General features: G+C 37.9%; 1 protein-coding gene across 2 annotated transcripts in view; it reads left to right on the top strand.

Annotated features, from left to right (window-relative positions):
* The window catches only part of BNC2 (basonuclin zinc finger protein 2), a 327,256-nt gene that overhangs the window by 195,828 nt on the left and 107,918 nt on the right, over positions 1 to 23,510 (top strand). For both annotated transcript variants that reach the window (XM_080371893.1, XM_080371894.1), the window contains exon 3: positions 16,661 to 16,763. In XM_080371893.1, the coding sequence (XP_080228019.1) occupies positions 16,661 to 16,763 (103 nt within the window). The remainder of the gene's footprint in view (positions 1 to 16,660; positions 16,764 to 23,510) is intronic.

Genomic DNA, 23,510 nt, shown 5'->3' with positions numbered 1-23,510 from the left:
CCTCTGCACCATCTGGCTTTTCCTAGGAGTGGAAACAGACTTATCAACATATTCTAACAGAGTCTGGTTTTGTGGTGTGTCTGGCAGAGTTGTTACCCAAAAACTCTGGAAATCTCACCAGAAGGGCAGCTTTTATGCAATTTCCAGACCAGTTTTCACACCAGAGAGGATTAGGTTGTAAGCGGAGTGGAGAAAGAGTCTGTGCTTGTGGTTGCATCTTGGTTTTACCAATCACTAATTCGTGCTAGGCTAAATGTTGTTTTTAATTATGACCTGGTGGAACTCTCACAAAAATGAGAGAAAAATCTCCCATTTGTCTCATTGTGACTTGAACTTTTCATCATGGAAATCCGCTGGCTGTAATGAGGTGACACATGAGTTTCTTGGAGCTGAATTTAGTCCTCTCTCTGTGTGCATGCTTGTTTTATGCAAGTGTCGTCCATCACGTAGACCCTGAGGTCTAGACAGAGGAACCCATTCCATCTGGCCTGTGCTTTTGTCCCATAGGAGAAAAACGTTGCAATTAAGGTCTGAGTGTGCTGATTTAACTCTTCCTGCACACAGACTGGCGTTTACTATACAGCTGCTGATGACGTGTGTGTGGAGGTGGATGAAAGCAGAGGCTTCAGGGAATGGCCTTGCAGTGGTGACAGTGGCAGTAAGAACCTATCCAGGAGCTCTCATCAGAGCTGCTGCTGAATTTGACTAGGGAGGAAGGACATGGAGGAACAGCTTAAGCAATGTCTGTGAATAAGGAGTACTATTGATACCTGCTATGGTAACCACAGGTTTAAGTATCCCTGTGCAGTCCCACTGCATTCGAGCATCAGAATGTAAACTGAGAGCGGAATTTGATCCCACCTGTTGGGTAATAGGCTGATAGCTTTGCACTTCACTCTCTGGGGCTGATACATTTGAAGTGCGCTAGAAAGCAGATACAGTTTGCAAACTACATCCTGATATAATAATCCTCAATTTTATAAGCTGGGGGAAGGGAGATTGTTACTGACAGGCTTCCAGGTTACTGTGTTAGGCACTTTTTCATAAAGCTGTTAAAAAAAAACTGTGACAGGCTCATTCTGCTTTCAGTGAAACAGGACAACACTCCTATTGATGGCAATGGGAAGAGGCTCTGGGCCAGTGTTTTGCGCACACAGAGCCATTTCACTTTCTACCAGCCTGGTCTGCTTTTTCCACAAATATGCACAGTATATGTATTTGCTGTGAAGCATTTACATATTAAATGGTGACCAAAGTAAGTTTTGTCCTGTAATAAACTGCTGAGTGCTACAACAGGAATCAATACAGGGCTTTGCACAAGCACAGCACTTGCACTAAGTACACACACTGGATTAGAGACTGCAGGCTGGTCTTTGCGTAGGGAGCAAGAGCATTCCCGTTTGCAGAGCCCATGCTTAGCACTGTGTATGCTGAGTAGCAGTGGGATTACTGTAGCTGGTGCTAGACTTACTGTGATCTAACGCCAGTTTGGCAGAAGGCAAAATGAAAGAAATTTAAACATGCACTGGATATTGTCTTCCTCTAGATATTGGGAGAGACCTCATAAAAGAAGCTGGGAATGCATTAAATGCATTCATGTGACTTCTTTGTCTATGAGGATTTGTGTTGCTTGGTTTTTAAAGGTGCTCAACAGTGGCAATCAAAATGGATGTTCAGGATCTGATAAATACAAGGTACAAATGAGCACTGTGTTTATGCTTGGTATCAAGATAACCTAGAAGGTAAGTGGGTTCACATTAAATGCGTGCAGCTTATTACATAATACTTTCTTCTGGATATGGTGGTCTGATCATTCCTGGGACATCTGTATAGCTGTTGTTGTCCTCTGCTGAATACATGTCTGAATGGATGAGTTTTATTTCATCAAATAGCTTATTTTCTTAAAAAAAAAAAAAGAAAAAGAAAAAGAAATTGTAATAGTTCCTCATTAGTTGGTGCGCTTTTCCTGCACTTTCTGCAGAATTCTGAAAGTTTGAGTATGCTGGGAGTATGACTTCCCTTATTCCAGCTCTGAGATACAGGAACAGGTTGTTGCAGCAAAGCCGTGACTACCATTGCCTAGTCTGTCTTAGATCTGTGGATGACCAAGACTTCAGGGTCCAGAAGTAATATTTTAGCATGCATTTCAAGGTATAAATTCACCTGGTAGTGTGAGGGAAGTGGATAGTATCAAAGTCAGACTGGTGACCGCTCCTGTCACCAATTAAAACCAAAAGAAGTGGAAATTCTAAACAACATAAAATTGTGTTATTAGGCTGTTGGTTTTCCCTTGGGTGCAGTCTAGCATCTGAATTCTTCTTGTAGATGAAGATAAGTTATTATAAGAGAAGTGACAGGAGAAAAACTGATTCTGTATTTAAACATGAGAGTTCCTGTTTGTCTGTATGAACATGCTTTCCTAATGAATTGCCTGTTGTCTACCCCGCACCCACAATGCAAACCCAGAAGAGGGACATACTGATCTTTCAAAAACAATTTGGTAGTAATTTGGCCCAATTCAGCTACAATTACCGTGAACTATGCAAGACAATAGTACTAACTTCATAAGGTCAGAAGCAGGAACTATCCAAGACAATAGGACTAAAATAATAAGGTCAGAAGCAAGAAATACAGCCTTCCCTGACTACCAGCTTTAATTGTATTGCTCAGGGGCAAGTTACTGTGACAGAAACTGTGGTAATGGGCTGGCAACAGTCCACCACAATGTATAAACAGCTAACAGTTTGATTACATGGAAGCCTTAATCTTAGGACATGCACAAATGAATGCACATTGTGTAAACCTCTAGAAATGGTAGCCATACTGAACATTTCTTACCTAACAGCAATAAATACCCAGGTGTAGCACAGGAGGAAATTCAGTTTGTGGGACTGGTAACATATATAAAAAACAACACTACTGTGGGGTAAGCTTCCTACACTTTGTTGTCCGTCTCCCAGGTGTTGTGCTTAAAATTTGTTTTCTCCTTGCATACTGTTTCTTATATTTTAAACAGATAGAGAATTTTCAGACAGCCATCAGTTTAACAAACAGGAAAGAAAGAAACTTTCTGTTCTCCCTCCAACAGTGCCCCTCTTTGCCTTCCTCCCTCACTGATGCTGTCACTGAGGTCAGGGTCATTCTGGTGCAGCATCTGTAATTGCTTGTGCCTAAAGTCTTGGACAGATATGAGGAAGTGACAGGGGGAACATCAGCTGTCATCCCAGCAAGCACAATACTCAGCTGGACTCCACAGGTTTTGAAGTACTTCTCCCAGTTTAGGGTTATCTATTCTCCCTTGAAGCAGAGCTTATTCTATAAAGTCAGGTTTTGAGGCATACATTGCAAGCTACTGGATCCTTTACTTTTAGGTTTTACATTAACGTTATTTTTTTTATAAAGCTAACACATGTATTCAGCATGGAGGTGTATAGGCAACCAAATCTATTCTAGCCTCACTCGCAGGTCACACTGAGGACTATCTCCTTCAACTGCAGCTACCTGGGCTTTGAGTAATTTTCTTTATTTTCTGCCCATGTCCATGTTGCACATAACATTATAAAAATAAGGAGTAATAAGGAAAAATAAAATTATTTAACAGCAAGAACCACAGAACCTGTGTAGGTACAGAAGGTCCTGTACGCTTTCCAAAATTGAGTCCCAGACTGAAATGAGCACTATAAATTGGGAAATGTCAAAAAATAAGTAATGAGGGTCACGGTTAATGATCTGGAATGCTATTGTTCAATGAAGCCTTTACACATAATTGTCTCACATACAATCTTTTTACACCCATTTATTACAAATGATCTTAGTATTGTAATATTTTATTAAAAATTGTTAAAAATAGGCATTTTTCACTTTTGCATGTGACAATACATAAAAAGGAGCAATTTCTTTTTCTCTGAATCCTTGGGAGTTAAGTGAAAGTTGTAACTTGGGAAGAAGAAAGCAGCCCTATTGCTGCATATTCATTGTGAAGATACTGTTTCTCCCATTTAGAAATGTGACTAGATCTGGTGCCTTCCACCCAAAAAGCGTCTTAGTCTGTAATTTATTTTCTCTTGTTTATGTCCACACTGGTTCTGAAATCTAGAAATTCAGTGAAGTTTTAGTACAGCATATGCATTAGGAAATCCAGACAGCTTCTATGTAACTCCTCTGCCCACCCTGAGAAAGAAACCACTGTGACAAGGTTGTTACCTTAATTATGATGCACAGGGGTGAAGGTAATTTTAGAGGATGAGTTTGTTACCTCCCATATGCTTTCAACAGAGACTTGCTGACTAAGCACATCCTAAATATTGCATCAGCCAGAGCCGTAAGTGATACAGCATTTACCTTCTATTCTGTGAAAATGAATTTTGTTCCTGTGAGGAATGTTTATGCTTGTAGACCTGCTGGCACACATATTTCTCAGTCTTTTTCCTTCTAGCATTTTGTAGATTTCACTTTCTCACAGGAATAAGTAAAATCTTTACCATACATACGTGCATTAAGTGTAGTGCCTCTTGTTAGTAAACCTGTCGTAGTCCCCTTCCTCAGTCCGAAGCTCACATTGTACCAAACCCCCTAATTCTGAATGAGAAGGAATCTCTTAAAATTTAGTCACGATTTCTTTTAGGCAGGAGTGGGGGGTGGGAAGTGATTCCACAGTCATTAACAACTCACTTTTTTATGAAAAAACAATTTAATTGCTAAAAGCAACCATCTCTGGAGAAGAGGGTTACATCTGTGAGAGAGCTACTGCCCAGCAATGAGGAAAACTTTAAACTCATGTAAAATTTCAAGGGTTCTAATAATGCCTCCATGGAAAGCATGTTTCAGGGTCTTACAAGAGAGACCTTCTTCATCACTGTGTTTACAGTTTTCATTCAGCCGTTGATTCACCGTTGGTGATTGTGATTAATGATCGACACTGACTTGCACCATTTCCTCATAATATCAACTTTCTCTGCTTGGAGAATGAAGCCTGCGGGTCTAGTGACTTGATGTGTGACAGCTTTGAGCTGTGAACATGCTACTCCATAGTCAGATAAATATGCAGATGTTTCATGTTACTGTCCAGCCAACACAACACACAAGAGTGGCCTAACAGAGACAGGCAGGTCTTGTTTCTGCTAAGCTGGATGTTGCAAACTGGTGCATATGCAGCATTTGGCTCAGAGATGCTAGATAAGTGTAAATTGTATTGACAAATCAGTTTTACGATTAATTGATAGATATATCGCTTGCTTTTCTGGCAATTGTGAAGATGTGCCTGTTCACAGGAACTTCAGAAACTGGAATTCTGATAGGATTTTTTGTGTGTAGTACTTCAAGGACACAATGATTTAATTATTTATTGAATTGTGTAAAAAGATTTTTCCTATCTCTAAAGAGAAAAGTATGAATATATGTAAATAGTGAGGATGCAGTCATTTGCAGAATCAAGTGATATGGTTGACAGGCTTTAAAAAAATGTGTAGAACATAAAAGACCTGGAAATACGCATATTTTTGTAGGACCTTACTTATCTTGTACTTTGTTCTTTTTTTTAGTTAACATATAACTATGTCTTGTCATTATTATATCAAGGATAAATATTGTCCCTGTGTATGATAGTGGCAGTAGATCTTACTTTGTTTTCACACCCTCTTGGATTAAATTAAATCTGGCTTTGTGTACACTTCAAACATTTTCTGCCAGACACAGTATGTCCTATCTTAGCTGAGTTGGACGTTGTATATTGTAAATCTGTGCAGTTGAAATAGTGCTTTTAAATATGTGTTATAATGATTTAATGAGACATAAATTTGAAGATCAAAACTATTTAAATTTGAAGGTTGTGCAGAGGAAAAGGCCTGGGAGAACAAAAATCTTTTTCTGAGTTCATACATGATATTCTAGGATGGAAACTCCAGCTTTGTACCAGTAGAGGCAGATTTATTCTGTACACTGGGAAAAAAAACCCAGCTTGAATAAAAAGAACAGACTGATAAAGCTTGTGCTTCGTCTTATAAAAGCAAATAAATATATGTATATGATATTGTATTATGTATATATGTATTCTTGAGTATAGCTAAAGGACAACTTCCCATGAAATAAGGCATTCCTTTAGAATTGCTGTAGATTTTCATAATTTTTTTTCAACATTCCTATTGTAACCTACATCAAAAGGGCAGCTATGGTTCTTGTGTCTGGCTATACATATGCATTATAAAAAAGTGAGTCTACTGTAATTACCAGTTTGCAGAGCGAATTCCTGCAGGGTTTGTACTCTCCCCATTAGTAAAAGAGATAAGTTGAAATGTATTAAAATTTCACTGTACAACTGGGAGTTTTTGTTCACAGTAAATGTGGTAATGTTTCTTCAGTGCTTGACTGTTTGTGTTTAAATTTAGGCAGTGTGCCCAACAGGGACAAAATTATAGGATAAAGCTATGTATAAAAGAAAATCCCTCTGAGAAAACCAATAACATTCCCCCCCCCCCCCCCCCCCCCCCCCCCAGTTATATATATATAATCATGATCCTTTCTGGCTAAGGGAAAACATTATATCTGTTTCACACTTACTGGAATTCTCTCACACACACATAAAATGAAAGGATAGAGTATACAAACCTTTGTGCAAAAATTCCATGGCTGTGTTTTGAGGAAGTGTTGAAGAAGCAAAATCTAAAAGATACAAGAATAAAGAAATAGATGTTTGGTGAATAACCTTATGTAATGAAGAGGAAAATGTTCACCTGTTAACCTGGCATTTTGGGGGGAAAGGAAAAAAAAAAAGTTGTGTGGTGTGCTTGTTCTAACTTGCTTACAGTATTAGTTTTGTGGCTGATAGGAGTCAGAGTTGGCCACTGAAGAAGCAGTGCAGGATTGAGTCTCTAACTGATTTAAATAGGAAGTTATTGCTTTACATTATAACTTAAAAACATGGTACATGGTAATGACTGTTGATCTTGATGTGACAGAAAATATTACTTTCTTTTTAGAAAATACCCAAACTTTTCTAATAGATTTTGATTCATTGCACTTACTTTCAAAAAAATAAAATCTTTCATTATAACTTCCTCATGTAAGTTCTATAGAACTCATTTGCATCTTTACTGGCTAAAACGCAGTGCAGTCTAAATCCATTGATTTTTTTTTGCCAAAATGAAAGCCCATAATTTAGAATCCAGAAAGCAGTGACATCTGAGAAGCTAAAGAAAAGCCTGAAAAGTGAAGTCTTCCTGAAGAGCAGCGTAGACAATAAGCATTGTGTTTGTGGTATTTTTGAAGGAGAATTTCTGAATAAATGAACAGTCTGTCCCCACCTTTCTTATAAGCCCCCTTTAAGTACTGGAAGGCCACAGTAAGCTCTCCCCCTTCTCCAGGCTGAACAATCTCAGCCCTCAGCCTTATCTTCATAGGAGAGATGCTTCATCCCTTTGATCATTTTTGTAGCCCTCCTCTGGACTTGCTCCAGAGCTGGACACACTGCTTCAGGTGGGGTCTCACAAGAACCGGTTAAATTATTGGTCCAGGGTGGGCAGGGCAGGAAAACTCTTGGAAGCAACTTGCCTCCTGTGCTCTCTAAAGAACCAGCTGTGCCTGCTTGAGGTGAGGAGCTTGGTGGAGCTTAGCAATGTTAATCTCTAGAAGAGTCATGGGTGGAGGAGGTATGTGAGGCTTTTTGGAGGTGCGTCCATCTGCATTGTTGGATACCTGTGCAACACTGGCCATTGCCTTGGCAAAGTGCATGGCTGAACTCCAGTGACTGACAGTGTTGGTTGCATAACATGAATCTGTTTTTCATTTATAAAAATAAATGTCTGCATTTTCTAACACACTTTCAGGCACAGGGAATCTCATTCTTAAATCAAGCATATGTTTTTCTTCAAATTTTAAGCAAAGAAGCACTAATCAGTCTTAATTTTTTGGTGCAAATAACTGTGCTTTTGATGACTAGAAACCTCGGGCTAGTTTCATATGCTATAGAAACACAGGGTGACAATGTACCTGCAGTCATTGTAGAATATCCTGTTGGCAGCACAGTGAGTTGAGCGTGTAGAATCAGGATGAACATGGCCTACAGAAAGTTTGTGGAAAATAACAAAGCTCTTCTGTATTGTATTTGTTTCTCTAGAAAAGTCTAGATAGCATTCCTTGACCACAGGTTTCCACTTTTGGAAGTATCTAAGGTAAAAGTGAAGAGTGACTCCTAACTTAAATGCAGTATTACAAATGACATTTTATTCTTTTTCATTCTTTCCTTATTCCCCATTCATCAGCTCTTTTTCAAGAAGAGTTGAAAATGTTTTTCTAAAATACTTGAAAGCTAGGTTGTCCTTACTCCACGAAAAGCTGTTTTATGCTATTAAAAGATTTCTCTCCTGTTAGCATCCTTCCCTCCATATTGTATTAGCAACTGTTTTCTTGAATGCCACAGAGAAATATAACAATATTAGTACCTTTCCAATTGTGTTACTGAAAATAAATACAAGTAAGAAACAACACTAATACAGTGTGATGTGAAATTGCTAATAAAGTACTGCAGTGCAGTGAACAACTCAGAAGATACTTGGGTATCTCTGAACGGGAAACCTCATTGCATTGCATGGATGGTTAAGACCATTCAAATGCAAATATATCCCCCCTCACTGTTTTTTGTTTTGGGCAATGCATTATTAGGCTATAGGTACTGAACTTAAAAATGGTCATTTATCAGTTAAGGTTATTTCCTCTAGGTGATTCCTGTGTTTAAAATTATTCCTTGACCAACAGCAAACCAACCTAAAGTTGTGTAATTAAAAAATATCTGTTAAAACTTTTGTCCCCAAAGAAGAAACAGTAATGCTTCATGCTTCTGCCTTACTTTCTGTTCTCGTACTCCACCGTGTTCTGTGAGCAGTTCATTAGTCTTATCGGAAAGTGATACGTAATATCATTACCCATTTTTTATAGATTGGGCAGTTAGAAATTGAGTGGTTAAGTAAGTAACTTAACTAGTGCCACAGTTGAGGCATTGGCCTCTTTCTGTCCAGTGTTTTGGCCGCAGAATTACCCATATAAAAATTTTAGGTGAGTTTAAATATTGTAATTTTTGTAGCAGAATTACAAGATGGAGACATCAGGTCTCTCTGCAGAGACAGAAATACTTCTGCACATATACTCTTCATTCTGTAGAAAGAATGGCAAGCACTTCAACCCAAATTTTCCTTTTTTCTTAGAAGTGAAAATATTCTTTAGAAATTAACTTAGGAAGTTATTTCTGTCTATTCTTTCCTAATTTTATTGGAGGTTTTGTTTTGGTTTTTTTACATTTTCTGGGTGAGTTTTCTTGGGAAGGAGTTTTTTCTTTTGAAATGAAGTTTACAATCTCATGCATGCACTGTGATTTTTCTATAATCCAAACTAGTACAGGTTCAGCAATTAAACATTCTGAAACACAGAGTGAAGCTATAGACAACTGCAAAGGAGCGAGGTGGCTTGCGCAGGCAGGGACTGTACCATTCTTGTTCTTGAAAAACAACAAAATTTTCTTGGTTTTTTTTCATGCTCACAGGCTGAAATGATTAGTGAAGTGTACCCAAGCTCTGACTCAGTGATTGCCTTATAACATTGTAGGCGCAATTATCTCCCAACAATGAGTTATGAATCTGTTTGGTGGCTCACAATATCTGTAGTTGTTTTTCTGTCTTGTCAAATGTGTGAGCAGTTCAATAAGGACACAAGCTTGTGGTCTCAAATATAAAAGGCTGTCCTAAAGTCTAGCCCAGAGTGAAACACTGCAGATTTTTTATTGTCCACATCCAAGCTTTGGTGATCTTCTCATTTAGGTATGGCTGTCTATAAATTACAAAAAATTCCTGTCCTGGTTTTGGCTGCGGCAGAGTTACCCTGCTTCACAGTAGCTGGTATTGGGCTATATTTTGGATTTGTGCGGAAAACAGTGTTGACAATGCAGAGATGTTGTCGTTACTGCTGAGCAGGGCTTACCCAGTGCCCAGGCCTTTTCTGCTCTTCATTCCACCTCGCCAGCAAGGAGCTGGGGATGCGCAAGGAGCTGTAGAGGGGACACAGCTGGGACAGCTGGCCCCAACTGACCAAAGGACATTCCATACCATATGATGTTATGACATAATGCCCAGCAATAAAAGCTGGGGGAAAAAGAAGGAAGGGTGGGACATTTGGAGTGCTGGTGTTCATCTTCCCAAGTCACCATTAACACTTGATGGATACCTGCTTTCCTGGAGATGGCTGAGCACCTGCCTGCCAATGGAAAGTAGTGAATGAATTCCTTGTTTTGCTTTGCTTGCATGCACGGCTTTTGCTTTCCTTGTTTGAATGTCTTTATCTCAACCTGTGAGTCTTCTTACTTTTACCCTTCTGTTTCTCTCACCCATCCCATCAGGCAGGAGTGAGTGAGTGGCTGTGTGGGGCTTAATTGCTGGTGGGGGTTAAACCACAATCCTTAAAATACCAAGTTTACTATAGGCAGGTCACATTGTGCATTTCTTAAATGTCCGTATGCAGATGAACCTCCTTTTGGTATTAATTTAAAACACACTGTGTTGTACTGCTGATCTGCTAGCTATTAAAAATAGTATAATTTCACTCCTCACCATTTACACAGCAGAATTTTTGCTGTGGTCTTTAAAGAAATACTTAATTGACCAGAGAGAAAAAAAAAAGTATTTGGATTCCTGAAGAAGTAAGGAAGCGGCAGATTTTCTAAAAGCTGCTTGCAGAGCATATAATATGCACTCTGAAAAAGAAAGAAAAAAGAAACCCAACCTAAAACTGTAGTATGGTACAAACCTGTGCAGAGTAATAGTGTCAATTTATATAGACAGTTTTTATCTTCTTCGCTTTATAACCAAGAAACAGTAAGTAAAACTTAATGACAGAGGAGACCTGCTGGAACACTTGCAGGACTTCAGCTGTTGTCTGCTGCTTCATTTCTTTTTTGTCATGAGTCAACATACAGCAACAGAACAGTGGATCTCTGTTTCTCATCAACCTCTTGCTTGTTAACTTCATTTTGATGTGCCATCATGTCTTCAGACCAACTACTGTATGGCTTTAAATTATTATCCCAATGACAGTGTTTTTTACTTTCAATGAAATATGAGTTCAAAATTAGGTATTGGTTATAATATAGAATTAAAACTAACAACGGAAATAAAAGTTTGTATTTAACGCGTTGGGTTTGGGTTTTTCTTGAAGTTGAGAGATAAGCTGCATAAAGTGCTTTTTGCTTTTACTTTTCCAATGCTTCCCGTAATTTCACACAAGTATTTCATTTATTGACATACACCACCAGAACTATTTATTGTTTTTAAAATCATAAACAAGATAAGTTATTGTCAATTAAATATGGAAAGGTCTTCCCCTTATTACTAAAAAGCACAGAACTTGTGAATTACCACATTATAAGAAATCTAAATTTTAAGTATAAATATGTGTTTATATTCCCTGGCATTCTTACTAATACATTTGTGCAGAGTGCATACTCACACAGAGTAATGCAGCTGTAAGGAGCTGCATGCATGCACCAGTTTGCTGGTTTGGACTCTCACTAAAAAGATTTCATGAACACTGGACCGAATCATCATCAAGCCTCATGCTCCTGTGGTTGATAACAGTGGATTTAGATTGTGTGAGCTCTGTGGGTAACATGTGTGATAGATGCTTTAGACAGGTGGAACTTCTGTGCAAAAAGAATGAGTGTAGCTGACTCTTATGTACTCAGGTTCACAGTGATCCCCTATATCATAGGTAGATTGATAGGAGACATTTCTTAAATGTCTTTTTTTGTATGTGAGAAAGATGGGACAAGGACATTAAGAGCAAGTCTCTGTTAACACTGCCCACTGCATAGAGGGATGTAGCTGGGACTTCAGGAAGAAGCTGTTTCACCGCACAGGACTCTTGGAGCCTTGTCACAAGTTAAATTAAGAATTTTTGTTAGATTTACTATTAAAACTCAGAATAAAGGAAGATGCAAAATCTATCTCCCCAGAATGTTGAATTATTTTAAACTGCCTCCATCTTTTGCAGTTGCCTGTAAGAACTCCAGAGGAGGAATGATACCTCTTCTATAGGTGTTCTCCTCATCGCCCGTACTGTGATCCCTTTCATGATAGGTTATTACTTCTTATCTCTTGGAAGCTCTGCAAAACAGCTAGACATTGATTTTCCATTACGGCTATAGGCTGTTCCTGTTAATATGTGAATAATGTTTACTTGTTAGATATAATTAAGTCACCCAAACTATGTTAAATTAATATCCTTGGTCTAGAGGAAAGCCATAGAAGCCAGGTCTAACGTCTTTTAATGTTAGTCATACAAACATGTATAGGTGTATTAGACCACATGCTTTAATACTAGACAAAGTTCCTTTCTTTCTGCATTACACTTTATAGGAAGATCTCAAGGAAAGCAGCAAGATTCTTCTGAATGTTTCAGTGTCAGTTATAAACCCATTCATTTATTCTTGTATGTGTGTGTTTTCTTTTTAAACCTTAATAGCATTACTTCAGGATTTAAAGAATCAGTTGTGTAACCTGTTTTAAATGATTCTACTGAAATCCAGTCAGTTTCCTCCACAAGTCCTTAAGGGCCACTAATTTTGGTAGAAATGCAAGGAACGTCGTGTTAGAAACTCAGTGGAAGGGATGTATAAAAATGTCTGAGAACTCCTCTGTTATCTGCAGACCATTGACACGGTAGAACATAATGACACTTTTAACCGTTTCACTGCTTACTTGAGGACCTTAACCTGCAAGTTGTCATCCAAACACGTTTGCCTATCAGCTGGTGCAGGGGGAGCCTGTTACTTGCAGATTTTAGTGTTTTTCTCACTGTGCAAGGTCACTGGTTTCTTTTTCTTTCCTTCTGTTTTCTTTCTATCTTTCTTAGAGGAGTTTCTGAGTAAAACCTTAGGAAAAATTTCTGTTTCTTTCTGTACAAAATAGTGTAGTACACAGAGACCTATTATGTAAATTTTTTAGCAGTATATTGTGAAGGCAGAATTACAGGAGCATTTTCTGGCAAAAGTTTAGCATTGCTACACCTTTGGGTTTTTATATCTACTTTTTAACAGATTTGAACAATGGCTACAATATTTAGCTGCTGCAAACTTACCGAGGATCTCTGTATTATCCCTACTCCCCTCCCCACCCTTTCAAACTGAGCAGTGACAGATGTCCAACCACAGTTGCACCAATCCACACTGCTACCTACAAGCACACCAGCTACTGTGCATTTATCTTCCCTGTACCTTTAACGTCCTGCCACCGAGGAATGGAGAGGCTGCATTACAGCTTTCGATTCTTAAGTGAATCTACAGAACATTCATCGCCCACTGCCATTCTGGATCATTCCCAAGACTGTTCCACAAACTGTCAGTGAATTGTATGTCTAAGTGAAGTAGTATTGAAAACCAGAAGAAAGATACGGTTAATAATTCAGATACATATCCTTGCAAGGCTCAGTATGTATGTCAGTTGCATTGTGAAGGTCTTTAAAGACAATGCTTTCTTTCATGTTAATGAATGTTTATATTCCATCCATATATATAGGAATACACACTATTCGTGGCATCTTGAATCTTCTCTCCACCAAGTTATGTTGGTTTCATGTTGGATGTTAGTGATCTGCGGTAGTTACCATGATTCTGGACTAAGTAAAGTGAAAAATGAATCTTTGAAATAATGACTAAATTCTGCTTGTGATTTTCAATAGCCTCCATCACTGCTGAGTGACTCACAATTTATGTTGTATATATTGTGACAAGACAACAACACTTTACTATCGTTGTATGTAGTTACTGTTTAAGGAATGTAGGCATCGGGCTAATATAGTAATTTGCCCAAGATCATGCCAATGTGAAGAAGCATATGAGTTTTTCCAGTCCCAAATGGGCATCCTGCAGCTTGAGGGGTCATTCTCAACACTCAGAAATACGGAGTCTTGGTGATGGGATGGAAAACAACAAAAAGCAGATTACAACCTGGCATCAACACACCTTTTGCAGAAGTGGCCAGGTAAGGCCAGGCTGAATGTTTTGGCCATGCTACTTATCTTTGGAGTTGGTCAGGCCAATCCATATTAGTTTATAAAAATGCATAGCTCTTTTTGAAGACCTTTCAGATTTAGTTATTTGATGGTCAAGCTGACATTTTCACGTTTCTGAAAAGATTTTGTGATTTGGGGGGGGGGGCTATGTATTAAGGATAGAAATCTTACTAACTAGTTAATCTCCTTCAACTCTTTACACTACCAAGACACTCTTTAACTCAGGGAAGAGGAAAGAAACATGAAACCTCTAAACTTTCCCCCCCCCCCCCCCCATCTTATAATTTATAATGGCTAAATGGATCATCTTTGAATGTGTGTAATAAAACTCACTCTCAGGCTGAAACATTGTATTTCAGGTTCAAGCTGAATCCAATTTTTACAGGCAACCTGTTAACCTCTAGGCCAAAAATAGGTAGGGTTCTAATGGAAATGCTGATGAGCCTTAATAAAGCAACTCTGCCAGATGACACAGTTTGATCTAGTATGTGTACATACACTATATTACTCCTATTATACATACTGTAAGTGACACGTTAACAAGACAAAATAACATCAAATACAATAAGTGTGTGTCACATTGGTACAGAAATTTTAAAAAGGTGGTGAACGTGAGAAAACCTTTTATGGTAAAATAAGAATACCATTTTGTAAGTCCTTCTTCTTGCAGTACAATTAATTACTGAGTTCATTAATTAATGAACATATTAGAGAAGGAACACCATTACTGACCAGTGGAGACCTGATATATTACTGAGTCAATAAACTATTGAACATGAAACAGGACCTTTCAGGAGAATTTTTTTCTCATAACCCACAAACACATATATTATTCTTGCACAGTCAGCACTTCTTTTGGTACCCTTATATTTCATATTACTAATTCTTTTAATCACACATACATACAGCAGTGTTTTATAACCTAGCTAATGAGTAATTGGACAGGTGACATTGGGACTGAGGCCCTGAAGTGTCAGGCATAATAAAGCAGGGTATTTCTTTTCCCCACTAGGTTTTTGATTGTAAAAGATAGTAAAAGAGCAGACAGGATAGGAGGGAGAAAGGACTGTTGTGCCAGAAATATGTCAGAGAAATACAGATTTTAAGTGGATCCCTGAACTATGCATGGCTTTAAATTGCTGTCTGATGCAGATAAATAAGTAAAGAGAGAAAACATTTAAAATAACTCTGAACCTTTTTCATTGTCAGCAACCAAGGAGTTTAGCTTGGCCAAGCTAGAGTTGGGTGTGATTTTCTTTAAGTCAATATAGTTAAGGTAATTTTTTTTTTTTCTGGTAGGGAAGGGTGAGGAGTGGGAGAGAGTCTGAGGCTGTGTCTGTCTGTGTGTCTGTGTCTCTCTCTGTGTCTGTGTGCCTGTGTGTTAGCTGTTTGGAAAAGGCAAGAGCCTTCATAATGCTTCAGTATCTCAGTGGCCATAGGTAACAAGCACCCTTCCCCCACCTTAGCCCCCAAGTAATCATTGATTGCATCTAAATCTATAGAGATATCTTTTCCTGGCAGCTCTGGTAGTTACAGTAGATTGTTAATCTGTGAATGATCAGAATAAGACTCTCTGTCTCAGAAATCTTCATGCAAATTACATCTAAATGCATGCCATAAATTTATTAGTAGCAGTTTGAAGTGCACAGGTCATCTTCTACACTATTTAAAAACATATGTCTGTTACACATTAAAGAGAGTCTCGTTCAATTTATATTCACTTTTCTATGGATGTAGATAGCCCCTGTCAAAGTAAACCTGTGTAATTTCTGAAATAATTTTAAAAAGGGGGATGAGCTATTAATAAGATGTATTATTTAAGCAAATTTTAGATTGCTGCACGGGACTGGAGTTTTAGCATTGCTGCTTTGAAATAGTTTCATCTTTTACATGTTTGCAAATAGGGAGAGCTAAGAGGTAGAGGGCTGTGCCTAGATGTTGGAGAAAGTGATGGGTGCAAAGGAAACTTACAGGATGTTTTGTGAACCAGTGCTATTCTTGCACCTTGATCACTTTATCCTATTTTGGGAACACATCAAATACATGATTCCTTTTTGTAGTGGAGCTATATCTTACGTGATCCCCAAAAAGAAAATGAGAATAACCTTTGGATATAATGGGGGAAGGGTAAAGAGATCTGTAGTTTTTCTTTTTGCATGTTTTTTGTTTCCTTATTTTACTCTTGGTTTTAATCAAGCTGATATGCTGCTATGATAAAACATGACTAGTAACTTTTTCCTTCAGGCAGTTGATGCAAAACAAAAAAATTTGTGGAACACCTACAGAATCCTCATCCTGCCACTTTTTTTTTTTTTTTTTTTTATCCCCTCTCCTAAAGGAAATAGAACAATTCTTTTAAAGACTTTAGGAATGTATTCATCTCCGTGGGACAACAGATTATGTTATTATTGAATAAGCATTTTGGTTGTCATTGCTCAGGGATACTGCTGTATGTTTTTGAAAGAAAAGTAATCTCTACTTAAAAGAATGAGCAATGCTTTGAATGTTAGAAGGCTGGTTTTTGCTGTACAGTTAATACCCTTCTAGCCTTCACAACAAATTTGTACAAGAAGGAAGAAAAACATTAATATTTGTTTTCTGTTTCTTTTTCCAGGCCATCCGCTGTACACTGGTAAATTGCACATGTGAATGTTTTCAGCCAGGGAAGATTAACCTGAGAACCTGTGATCAGTGTAAACATGGCTGGGTGGCACATGGTAAGAAATGTCAGTTCTGGGCTTGTCTTCTCTATTCTGTCCATCTTTCACAGTATTTTTAAATAATAAAAGCTGAAGTGATATAGACAGTAGTGATATCTATTTGTACATGCATGTGCGTGCACTCTAGGTTTGTGCATGTGTGTGTATGCACATGCTTTTATTTCAGAAATTTCTAGGATAAAAAAGCAAGAGTCTATTATTCTGGCAATAGCATCAAGGGCCACTGGAGTTCAACAGCTTGTGTACAGCTCAAAAAAATATTCTAGTCTCTAGAAAATGCAGAAAGTTTATAGTATGGTTGCACAGCAGAACTTGTATTGCAAAGGAGCGTCAGCCAGTAAGTCACTGAGCTGAATGGAAATGCAAAAGTATCAATGTCATACTGTCGGGGCTTGGATGTCAGAATGAAATGATTGTATCCTACATGACTCAACAAAAGTGTGCATATACAATCTGTGAGTTGAACTTCTCTTCCCATGTTTAAGTAGCTAAAGAAAGAAATAAGGGATTAGAATGCCCAGATCCTATATAAAGGCATCAAAATACACTTAAGACCTTTCATTTTACTTATCCTTTACTGGTTTTTGTGTTTGGTGGTTGGTTGTTTTTTACTTGACAATATTGTTAAGGTATGCATGAGCGAGAAAGAAGGAGCTGTATACGTAACTGAAAGCAAAAAAGGAGGATTCCTAAAATGGTTTAATGAAAAGAAAAAAAGGGGGGTGGGTCGGTGGGTTAGGAAAAAGACAAAGATTAGTATGTTTGCAGAAGAATTTAGTGTTGGAGATTTCTTCCCATGAACTAGGCTGTTGGCGCAGTCTTCACACACACACACCCCACCCCCCACCCCCGATATTCAGGGGGTTATATTCTATAAATTCTGTTATATTTTGATGAGGCCTGGGGTGGAAGCTTAGTACTTCCCTCCTAAGATGCACTTGATCTCTATTTATTTAGTTCATGTCTGCGTGTATTTGTGCCTGAGTATGCTGACATCTGGCAAGTGTGAATGCTCAACAAATTCAACAGCACAGACTGCCAGAGGAGGTTTTCAAACATTCACATACATGCAAAGGAAAGCAGGAATGCAGGTACCATGCAGTCCTCTGTCACTGCATAGTAATATATAGCCTGCCTAGAAATACACTAACAATGCCAATCTAGTAGCTGGTTGCAGATTTATTATATACTAGATTCTCTAGGGACACAACTTATTTTTGCTCCTCTTATTTCCCAGAAAGGTATCTTCAGTCACAGTATAACCAGACTTACATTTCTTGGAAGGATCGCTAAATCTCACAAAATTTGTATACTTCAGGCATGCTTCAGACTTCCTGTAGAATCAGCATCTGAGGTTTTGCCAATCCACAGGTAGGGAAGACTTACCTAGCTATTTTCCAGGTTGAGGAATAGAAATTTGGAGTGTAGCACTTAGATTCTGGCATATGGGCATCCCACATTTTCTTTTTAACAGGTACATCTTAGAAAAGTGTAATCAGATTTCCTGATAAGTTCTTCCCTGTGAGATGGTTGAATTCGAAATCAGAATATATGGAAATAATCTGAGAGTACCACAGAATGTATAATAGAAATGTCTCTGTTTTACAAATCCAGAAAGCTGAAAAGTGAATGTGATGGTTAGGGTTACACCACCTGCTCCCATACCTCAGTGCTTAACATTCCAAATAGAAAACTTAATACAGCTATATATTATTAGAAAGTGTTTGTTTTACTACTGCACCAAGCAAAGAATGCTCTGATTTATTTTTTTTTTATTTTTTTAGTACACTTCGTGTACATTCATCTGGCGTATTTACATTTTATGGCAAGGCAAGACAAGTCAGATATATGTTTCATATACATACTTAAAGCATAGCCTTATAAATTACTTCCTGGAGACTATGATGCATCTGCTTCAATTCTTGATCTTAGATATGTTCCAGGATTTTGACGGCAGCATTCAGGAGACAGATCAATTCATTGCACTATAGCACCTGGATTTCAAAATGACTGAATCAGGTTGCTGTTCAGAAGTGATTTTCTTTAAACCGTTACCACGGTACTTTTAGAAATTGTTCCTTGAATGCAAATAGTATTTTCTGCTGCTTTAATTAAAGGGTTTCCTTCTGATTTTTATTAATGAATTTCAACTCAGCTACTTGACACATGATGTAGTGCTTTACTGAATGTAATTATCAAAGAATAGGTGTTTCCAACAGGAAGTACAGTGCTTACTCAGTTCTGATAACCTAGAATCATAATTAACTGAACAGATCAAAAATAGCTTAGAACTGCAGTCTTCTCATGCTGTATTTGACTAATCTGTACAGAGTTAATTCATGTTAATAACAGCCATTTAAAATGTTTGAATTCTTGGAGTGAGGAGGAAAGGGCATTCAGCCACCACAGTATTACTGCATTTAGCAAATGCTGGCCTATTTTCTGTTTTTTCTGCTTCCATTATTTCTCATTTTTTTCTCTGCTCTCCTAAAATGGGCTGCACACATTGCTTGGAAGGAAAGGTTTCCTACAAGTTCAGTTTCTTCTGTCTGGAGTTGCCAAAGTAGGATTGTCAATATATGAACAGATTGATCAGAGAAGTTCTTCTGTGGCAAGATAATGCTTTTGTTGGCAAAAGTGCAGCTTATCAAGTTTTGACCCTGCACCCCTGTGCTGCAGTGGTAGTCCTGCCATCAGTGTTTTTAAGGGTGAAGCCAAAAGCTGTGTAGACCATACCAGCGCTCTCTAGTACTGCTGTGCATAATGGAGAATGGGTTATTGCTGGTGTGAATCTCTGGGTATTTTAAGGGATTTGGGTAACTAGACTGTTTCAATTTGTTTGCAGCTGAAGTCTGGCTTTTATATTGTCAGCTTTGGTGGGAATTTATTTTTTAAAACAAAAATAAATGGTTTAAATTGGATAAGCCATTTCCTAGGCCTCAAGCATGCAAACAGATAGCAGTTAGATGTTTTTCCTTCTATTTTTTTTTTATGGTTAAGATACTTTGTATAGTCCATATGGTGAAAAATACAATCTTACTAAAATCTTAATGGTCTAATTTTTAAAGGAGAATTATGACATTTTGTGGCTTTTAAATAAAATAGGAGTAAGATGACTACACAAAATTAAGAATTCCTTGAGTTCTTGAATTGGTTTCTTCTGCTATTTTTGTTGTCTTAAAAGTCACATACTATACTATGAAGATAGTAATGACATTTTACTAGCTTTAGCACAAAAATCGCTTACTCAAACTTTATTAGAAATATTTGCCACCCACTTCCCCTAGGAGAAGTATCTTAGCCTATGAGGAAAGAAATCAAGCAAGTCTGCAGTAAAAAGATTATTTCATTGACTGCATTTTGCTTTGTATGCTTGTCATTCATGTCAGAATAACAACTACCATACTGCTAGCAGAAATGCTCCTATTATACCTAGTCCAACAGAGCAAAAGACCCAGTGCAGTATCAATGGGAAATACAGCCTACCCTCTCTCATAACTGTTTTGCTATAAAAAGTTGTGCCAAGGTGATGTATGTCATAGTAGACTAAAGCTAGTATTTATGACATTCATTTTATTTATTTTAGTTTCAGTATCTCAGACTTTGCGGAGATTTTAAAAATGCACAGTATAATAATAGGACTAAGTTTGAAGTCATTGTCACCATGTTTCAAAGAGAGTCAGAAAATCAAAAATACTAGTTCTCTGTCTTGCCCTCAATCTGATCACTGGTAAAGCTCTATCAGACAACAGCATCTTTTCCAGATGTTTTTGGTATACCACGTGCATTCTTAGACTAGCTGAATTTCACACTGTTCTATCTACTGTAGGAAATTAAGTATCCTGTGAACATTTTTGCTGTGTTCCTCCTTTTTTTTCTCTCAGAGGAAGCTGATTCCTCTAGTGGTCTTTGATGTCTTTTCATCTGCATCATGCCAATCAGTGCAGCTCAGGGCTGAGATATTTATTCGCAGAGGCTTTAGTACCTCTCTGACGTACAGTGAGGCCACATACAGCCCCATCTCCAGTCCAAGACTTAGCCAGGCTTTTTCTCTAGTAACTTTGAGATTAAGTTCCTTTCAGTTTTAATGAAAACAACATTAACTAGTAGATTTTGGCACATAGGGCAAACCCATTTTTCTTTTCCAGTTTAAAAGCTGTCATCCAGTAAGTACTCATGCTCAAAGACATGCCATGTGGGTTACAGTTTCACCTTGCGAAGGAATTTTTCTTCTGCCAGTATTTATACAATGCATGTACTAGCTTGCTATGAAACTAACAATGAAAACAGCAACCTCCACTAGAAAATGGAGAATTCTCCATCATGAAGTCAGATGCATGATATGACTGTGACTTCTCCATTCAGAACGGTTCAGTTTTCTGAATTTCTATATGGTAGTTCATGAAATCTTCAGGTAAAAGAATCATGCAGTGAGAACAAAAGGAAGATAGGTGTAAATAAAGAAAAGAAACAGAAGGTGCTGTGGAAATTTTAGAAATTGCATCTTTCCTTTACCCTGGATTTGCTGGAAGGGCTTGGTCCAGGAAGAAGGTTTGAATTTTAAATGTGAGCTGCACAGGAATGAGGCAGGAAGGAAGAGGAGTGCTATGTTGAAATAAAATCAGCAGGGTTCCTATATTTGTCTCAGTCCAAAGCTATTAAGTGAAAGAAATTCAGGTTTGCAAAGTCAAAGATAATTTCTAACAAAATAAAACAAAACAACAGAAAATGAAAACATGTCACAGATTTCAGTGTTTCTCTAAAAGCTGGCAGAACTGCCATGTTGTTTTTTACTTTAAAACAGATAGTAGAGAATAAATACTAAAAACTGAGAGAAGAAATTTAATCCTATTGTTATAGGTTACTATAATAATAGTAAAAAAACCCAAATTAATTAGTTTATTTTTGTATTGTTCCTTAGGATATAAAAAATAGAATTTTAGCATACTGAACATACCTGTTTCCTTTAATTCAGTTTATTTAATTCTTTAAAATGCTTTCAAATTACTTGAGAACGTCATAGATTTGATTCTTTTTTTAGTTACATAGAGATTTTTAGCAAAGTAATTATCTACAATTCATTGATAACAAGGCTAGTTCTTCATGACTTTTAAAGTAAAACTGTTTTTACATCTAGTCTGGCTTTTCTTGTTTTTTTACTGACAAAGTATTTTTAATCCATCTATTGTAACTTCATTTTGACCCTGAAGGCTAAGGCATATTTTCATTACTCAGTTGCTTCCAGGAGCCCTGCCTGATTAACATTCATTGCTGGTAAACATTTTTTTAAGCCTCCCCTTATGCCTATTCCATTCCTCTTTGCTTCCCTTCAGCAGCAATTCCCAAAGTGGCCAATGCAGCACAGCGAGGATGCACTATGTTATCTTGTGGGTACTCTAACCCAGTATTTCGGTTTAAAGCCTGCCACACTGGTAGGAGTGATGTGATGTACTGTTTGCTTTGTGTTACTCTGAGATCATCGTTAATGCAAGTCAAGCTGAGGTAAAAGCAAATGAGAATATCCAAGTATTAGGGCATCCAAGACAAATAATACTGGTTTAAAGGTTTATAAGACACAAGTGACAGAAAGGAAATAATGCTTAGTTGCCCCAAGATCAAATAAAAAGCCTTCCTTTTCCATCCTTGTATTCAGATGGTACATACATTACCATATGGTCAAGGGTTTAGTCCTCATGCAAATTTGACATCCTCAGGTGCTAAGTAAGGTTTTCCCTGGGGATAAACCACAGGCTCTAATTTACATATGTTCACACTCACACCTCCTTGGAGTTCCCTGGGGGTCCATTCAGATTAAATTTCTATTTTTTCCTTCCTGGCCACCCCCAGGACATTTTAAGGCAATCAGAAAGAGGTTAGACCGTTCTCCCTGTCCCCAGCTTTAGTGGCTCACAGCCCTGGGTTTGAATATGCCAGTGTCCTTGGATGTGGTCAGGTGAGATTATCCCTGACCAGACATTAAGGAGTCAGCTAAGGGCTGCTCCAGTGCCTGGTAAGCCCTAAACACACTGTGACCCTTTCTGAAGTGCCCTTTTCTGCTGTGCTGGGCTATATTAACATCTCAGTGAAGCCTTTTCTCATTGTGAACATTTTACTGCCTGAAAAAAATTCTGATTTACTAATTGCACTTCATACTCTCACAGAACTGGGATTAATACCACCAGATACTCATTGGCAACTCTGAAATACATCTAAGGCCACTTTTATAGCTATGCTCTCCCTTGACTGACTATAAAATGCCCAGAGAGGTTTAGAATAAAGGTATTTCAAAAGCGGATGATGTTGTTTGGTGCCCATCATTACTGAATTTACATTTTACAGAGAAGGCATCGTCCCATGTAGACCACTCAATACCATAGGATAAAATCTTAGGAGATGTCTTCGAAAATTATGTCTTACCCTCTCTTTTTAAGGAGACAATCCAGTAAGGAAAAAAATAGACTTGCTATGTGCAAAAGCAATAAAACCAATGATTTTTTAATTAGCACTTGGAATTCCTCTTCCCAGACATAGTAGAGGCTGGTTTTTTGTAAGGTAGTAGTGAAACTACTTGATCTTGCCCCCTTAAGTGTGGTGCTAAGAAGTTCACTACATGGCAAAGCTTCAGGCAGGAGCAAAACTGTGCTTGCTTCTTGATTCCCAGATAAGCAGGATAAATTCTATGGGACCTGAGAGTGCAAATTACCAATGTGTTTCTGGGGCAGCAATGATGGACTTCTGCAACAT

Source organism: Falco punctatus, assembly GCF_963210335.1.
Source record: "Falco punctatus genome assembly, chromosome: Z".
Taxonomy (NCBI): Eukaryota; Metazoa; Chordata; class Aves; order Falconiformes; family Falconidae; genus Falco; species Falco punctatus.
Note: the sequence above shows the minus strand (reverse complement) of the source record. Positions and strands in the feature narration are given on the sequence as shown.